Source organism: Henckelia pumila, chromosome 2, assembly GCF_033568475.1.
Source record: "Henckelia pumila isolate YLH828 chromosome 2, ASM3356847v2, whole genome shotgun sequence".
NCBI classification, from domain to species: Eukaryota; Viridiplantae; Streptophyta; class Magnoliopsida; order Lamiales; family Gesneriaceae; genus Henckelia; species Henckelia pumila.
Genome location: NC_133121.1, coordinates 181,552,032 through 181,557,737, shown reverse-complemented (window position 1 = coordinate 181,557,737; position 5,706 = coordinate 181,552,032). Strand labels below are relative to the sequence as shown.

General features: G+C 36.4%; 1 protein-coding gene across 4 annotated transcripts; it reads left to right on the top strand.

Moving 5' to 3' along the window:
- The first annotated feature begins 414 nt into the window (after positions 1-414).
- Positions 415-4,815, top strand: LOC140879590 (ureide permease 1-like). Of its 4 annotated transcripts, none has more exons than XM_073283364.1 (8): positions 415-692; positions 2,507-2,790; positions 2,952-3,090; positions 3,190-3,355; positions 3,457-3,500; positions 3,599-3,666; positions 3,783-4,157; positions 4,342-4,815. In XM_073283364.1, the coding sequence occupies exons 2-8, from the start codon at positions 2,563-2,565 to the stop codon at positions 4,492-4,494; spliced, it is 1,173 nt and encodes a 390-aa protein (XP_073139465.1). In that variant the 5' UTR covers positions 415-692; positions 2,507-2,562; the 3' UTR covers positions 4,495-4,815. The 4 variants fall into 4 exon arrangements, with proteins under 4 accessions (XP_073139465.1, XP_073139464.1, XP_073139467.1 ...); XM_073283363.1 differs by lacking the exon at positions 415-692 and adding an exon at positions 1,791-2,467 and having other exon boundaries at positions 2,561-2,790; XM_073283366.1 differs by lacking the exon at positions 415-692 and adding an exon at positions 1,797-2,202.
- The last annotated feature ends 891 nt before the right edge of the window (positions 4,816-5,706 follow it).

The window sequence follows — 5,706 nt, the reverse complement described above, 5'->3', positions numbered from 1 at the left end:
AATAAAATGTAGTCTTATGTGAATGAGACTATGAAATATAATTCATTTAAACATATTTATTTCTTTTGGGAGTTTATCTAATTAATGTAGAATTTTCAAAGATGGTGGTGTAATTAATATTTTCTTTTAATAATAATCAAATCTTCTCTCTCTCTCTTCATTTATTTATATTGTATAATCATTATAATTTCTATTCAAAACTTTTTATCAACACCTCAAAAAATTTAAGGTGTGACAAGAAACCACAAAATAGTTGCGCTAAATTGAAGCTCTAGCACGAAGAAACTAAAATATAGGACCTTAGAATTAGATAAATGGTTGGCACTTAATTTAACACCCGTGCTTGGTCCGTGAGTCTTATTGCCTATAAAATGGACTTCCACACATCTCATGCACTAGTCTATGCAACACAAAATACCCACAACACGCAACGTGCTACCCCCAAACCGGCGGCCTAATATACGTCGGGTTTGAGGCTTGCCAAAAGCAATGCACGGTACCTATAGGCTTTGATACACAAAAGCAACCGCGTCACACACCCAAGAAAAAGCTCGGCCGACCTTTTAAACACGAGTGTGCTAACAATTTAGCCTGTTCCATCCCTCCGAACCAACACGGAGGGGTGGTACAGGAATATTCACCTGTTGTTCGTCCATCGATTGCGCCTTTTGGCTATACTACAAAACGCAGAGGTATGAAACATATATGCACGAGCCAGTTTGCGTGCACATACTTCTTTTCTACCATGGATTAATTTGGTGTTGTTTTGTTCTCAATCTGTGATTACTGCTAGGTCCGTGGCCTTTCAAAAATACTAATTTTTTTTTGCCAAAATTTAAATATCTAACTTAAGTCCAAAAATTCAATGATATCTCGATCGAGTAAGCAATGGAACATAATATTCTCTCTCTCTTTTTTTAAACCAAAAATACCCCAATTATTTTTAAATTTATTTCGATTTCTATATGATTAGTATTCTTTTTTAAATAACCTATAATTTATAATTTATAATTTTATTTTATTTATTTTCTTTCTAATACACATGTTATTTTAATAATAACATATTTTTCAATTTAGTTTAGATGGGGAAAAAGTACAAATTAAATTATATCAAAATTTTTCATTAGACAGTAATACAATATTAAGATAGGGTGTTGGAGATATGTCTTTCTCGTGAGTTCGACTTTTTGAACCTACCGTTAAAACTAGAGTTATCAAAATGGGTCGGTGGGGTGGGTTAATCCACAACCCACCAAAACTTGTCAATTAGCGGGGCGGTCAGCCCACAATTTAGACGGATTAAGAAATTATCAACTCAACCTGCTTATTTGACGGTGCGGGGCGGGCTGCTAACCCATCAAGTTTTGGTTATATTTGACGGGTTGAGACGCAATCCACCACAATCTATCATTTGACGAGACAAGACGGACCAGCTCAATATTTAGACGAGTTAAAAATTTATCAACTCAATCCGTCTATATAACAAGACGAGACATGCCAACTCAGTGGACTCAACGCACTGGCCACTTTGATAGTTCTAGTCAAAACATGTTGAGCGTTCGGACTACTTCGCCACAAGATTATTCGAATATAGTCAAAATGAAAGTTGTGTACACGTAAAACGAAAAGATTACGTGTGATATCAAAATAATTGGAAAATAATATATATTATTATTTAAATAAAAAAGTCAAAGAAAAGCTAACTTCCATTTGTTTGGCAAATCTTTCAACTTATTATATATCATATTTTGTCCCGACTCACTTGACTGTGAACATCCCACGCAGCTCTCTTCTGGCAAGCCAATATCATAATGTCCAAGTGAAAATATCTGCCAAAAATAATATTATAAAGTCGATTTTCACTTTACTCAAAAAGAGACTTGTTGCATATGAGCTTCCTCAACTTATGTCATAAATATAAATCCATAAGATTGTGTGTCTTTTCTTTTCAATTTAATGTTCTTTTCAATTTAATGATTCGAGAGAGATTCCGGGCTCAGCACGCTCTTCTTTAAATTAAATGCAAAAAATTACACGATTCTTTGATTATTCTCCGGGAGTTGGTCTTCGGTCACTGCAGATACTCCCATTTTCTCCTTTCTTGGTCCATTTCTTGAAAAAGATTACACATTTTTGTCTGTTGAATTTATTGCTCTCTTTCTCCCATTTCATTTTCCGAATCTGCAGTTTGAGTCATTAATCGTACGTACTGCAAGCGTAGAATCTACCCTCTTTGTGTGGTCGAAAGAATAGTTGGATATAAGGGTGAAGTGGGGGGTATCTGCGTTTGTTTTCATCTTCCGATTGGTTTGTGTTTTTTGTGATTTTTGGTACATTTTCCAAGTTATTGTTAATTAGAGGAAAACTCTTTGCGACTAAAGATTGCATCAGTTGACTTTTTCTGTATTGATTCACTTCTTTGTTGATTGTTCTATGGATGGATTCCTTGTGCTTGAGATAATAACGGGTACCCTTTTCGACTGAGTTATCTTGTGCTTTGTTGTAGAGTTTTTGTTGAGTTTCCATAATTCTGAAAAAGGGTGCATTTGGTGGATTGAAGATATGTATTTGGTGGAGAGTAAAGGGGGAGCCATATCATGCATGCTTTTCGCCTTGTTGTTCTTGGGGACATGGCCTGCTATCATGACTCTGCTCGAAAGGCGTGGCCGACTTCCCCAGCATACTTACCTCGATTACACCATCACCAACCTATTGGCTGCTGTTATCATCGCTTTTACATTGGGCGAAATCGGCACTGAGAAGCCCAATTTCTTGGATCAGCTGTCTCAGGTTTGACACCTTCTTTATGATCCACAGTTTTTTTTTTTTAATCCCAAATGTACTACTTTCTTGCATTCATGATTCTTGAAATTCTCTGCTTGTTTCGAGTTGGTCGAATAGATGAATGGTTTTCGGGATTCAGTTGATGTTTTGTGATATGACTAATGCAGGATAATTGGTCTAGTGTATTGTTTGCCATGGCTGGAGGGATCGTTCTGAGCCTCGGGAACCTGGCGACTCAATATGCTTGGGCTTTTGTTGGTTTGTCGGTCACCGAGGTTGTTAGTTCAAGCATAACTGTTGTCATAGGTATTCTGGTATTCTAGTATCCAAATGTTTCGTTTGAGAATTTCCCTTAAATGCTGAATCTTTAATTTCGGTGTCGCGTTGTTTTGGATCATGAGACAGGCACCACATTGAACTACTTCTTGGACGACAAAATCAACAAAGCAGAGATTCTTTTTCCTGGTGTTGGATGCTTCTTGATAGCGGTTTGTCTTGGATCCGCCGTTCATTCGTCCAATGCTAAAGATAATAAAGAAAAGCTCGGTAGCTTCTCAAATGATTCAAAAGGGTATAAATTTACTTCACATTTTCTTGATTAAGAAAAGACAAATTATCTGGTTTTTATGTTAAGAAGTCTTCTGATGTGAGTTTCGAACTATACTTGGGCAGAATAAAGGACGCATCAACGAACAAGGACTTGCATTCGAACGAGGGTAAGAGTATATGGCAACGCAATGTATTCAAACCAGAAAGTTTTTATATGTGCCTTAGCTTGTTCTTGTTTGGGTACTGAACTTACATTCTCTGTCAGACTTGGAGAAGGCGAAATTCGGAACCGCGGGTTTCCTAATTGAGCTCGAGAACAAGAGGGCAATCAAGGTTGTACTTGTGTAACGTCTTCTATCGTCTTTCAAGACATACTCTTTACTCTAGACTTTTCTACTGACAATATTTCAATAAGAAGTAACATTTAGTTTTCATGTTTTGTCAAACAGGTACTTGGTAAAGGGACGTTCATCGGCTTGGCGATAACTTTCTTTGCCGGATTTTGCTTCTCTCTGTTTTCTCCAGCATTCAACTTGGCAACTAATGACCAGTGGCATACATTGAAACCCGGTGTTCCACACTTGAGTGTGTACACTGCGTTTTTCTACTTCTCGGTATCATGCTTCGTGTTGGCGCTGATTTTGAACGTCGGTTTCTTGTATTTCCCGGTGCTGAATCTGCCCAAATCGTCGTTGAAGGCGTATTTGTCGGATTGGGATGGTAGAGGTTGGGCTCTTCTGGCCGGACTTTTGTGTGGTTTTGGGAATGGCCTTCAGTTTATGGGAGGTCAAGCTGCTGGATATGCGGCAGCAGATGCTGTTCAGGTCATTTTCGAAACTCAATTATAACAAATCTGATTGATATATATATTAGATCCCCCGAGCTAATGCAGAAGATAATAATGTTGAATCAAAATATTTTCAGAGATACTGATAGATTTTACCTTTCAAGTTGGCTCCAGAAGCTAGGCAGCCAAATTCATTTGATTTGGTGATTTGTTAACTGTAGGCACTGCCACTGGTGAGCACGTTTTGGGGTGTCGTTTTGTTTGGAGAGTATCGACGATCGTCGAGAAGAACGTATACGCTTCTTGTGGGCATGTTGTCAATGTTTATTGTGGCTGTCGGCGTGCTCATGGCGTCGTCCGGTCATCGTAAGTAGACATTGTTTCTTGCAAAGGCCAAAAAATTGGGATTTTTTTATGCTATAGTTGGGGTGTTACTCCCCTGGTTACGAAATTTTAATTCTTGGATCATCGACACATGATGTCAACTTCCAATAAAACGTGATGGAACTCAGATGATGCAGGGATGAGGAGAATTACTCCCAATGGAGGATATAATAACTCTAAAAATTGTGTAAATATGGTGGAGATGATTAGCCACTCTTCAATTTGGTAAATGGTGATTATGAATGTAACATTCTACAAAGTGTATGTAGCATAATTGCAATAGTCCCAATGTTCTCTATTCTTCTATTTTATTTATTTATTTTAAAAAAATGGTATATTTCTTGAACATGTGTAGTTGTGTACTGAGATATTGTTTGCCGCACACATAAGGGCATCCGCATTGGTGGGAATATACGATTGAATGGTTAAAAAGTAAATTTGTAATTATGAAAAAAAAAATCACCAATACACTAGAAGTTAGTCACTACATGTGGTTTAACTTTAATTAATAACTAGCGATAATGGCACGCACGATGCGTGTGCATGAAAAACTGTTGCTCGTGAAAAAAATGGGGAATTAAATTTTTTTTTGAGAAGATAAAAATCAAATTTATTAATTTAAAAAAATAAAATAGGTAACTGCATAAAACTTATAATCAAAGTGGTGACCGGTTAAAAAAGCTGAAAATGAAGTGCTAAGAGTATTTTTGGAACAAAAAAAAGCTTCACAAAAAACAGTTATTAAAAGAATCACTACCTTTATTAATAGTATAGATATAAAAACAATATGATAAAAATAACAAAAATAATAAGAAGAATAATAAAAGTATAGAAGAAGAATAATAAGGAGAAGAGTCTATGGCCGTTGGTTTTACAAAAGATCTCTGTCACATTCTTCACTTTAATGTTCTCATCACTTCAATTGTGTATTGTTCACTTATCTTATCTTACGAACCGAAATGATATATAAATGTATTTTGATATATAAATGTATTTGTTTCGTGGTATATAAACACGGGAATTTCGATCCTACATAAGTTGTAAGGTTATTGTTGACTCAAAATCATGTGAGTCTCACATGATTTGCATGTGTGACCAATTCTTTGTCACACAGATACAATGGGGGTAGCATCGGACTTCCTAACACCATGAAAGCTTAATGAGACGCATGATTATTTGTTTCATAAAGACTTTTCAGAAGC

What these genes read in the sequence shown, in the direction of transcription:
- LOC140879590 (XM_073283363.1), top strand. Translation starts at nt 2,434, where the DNA reads ATGGATGGATTCCTTGTGCTTGAGATAATAACGG. An exon ending in TGTGCTTGAGATAATAACGG is followed by an intron (nt 2,468 to 2,560) that starts GTACCCTTTTCG and finishes GGTGGATTGAAG; the next exon opens with ATATGTATTTGGTGGAGAGT. An exon ending in TTCTCAAATGATTCAAAAGG is followed by an intron (nt 3,356 to 3,456) that starts GTATAAATTTAC and finishes ATACTTGGGCAG; the next exon opens with AATAAAGGACGCATCAACGA.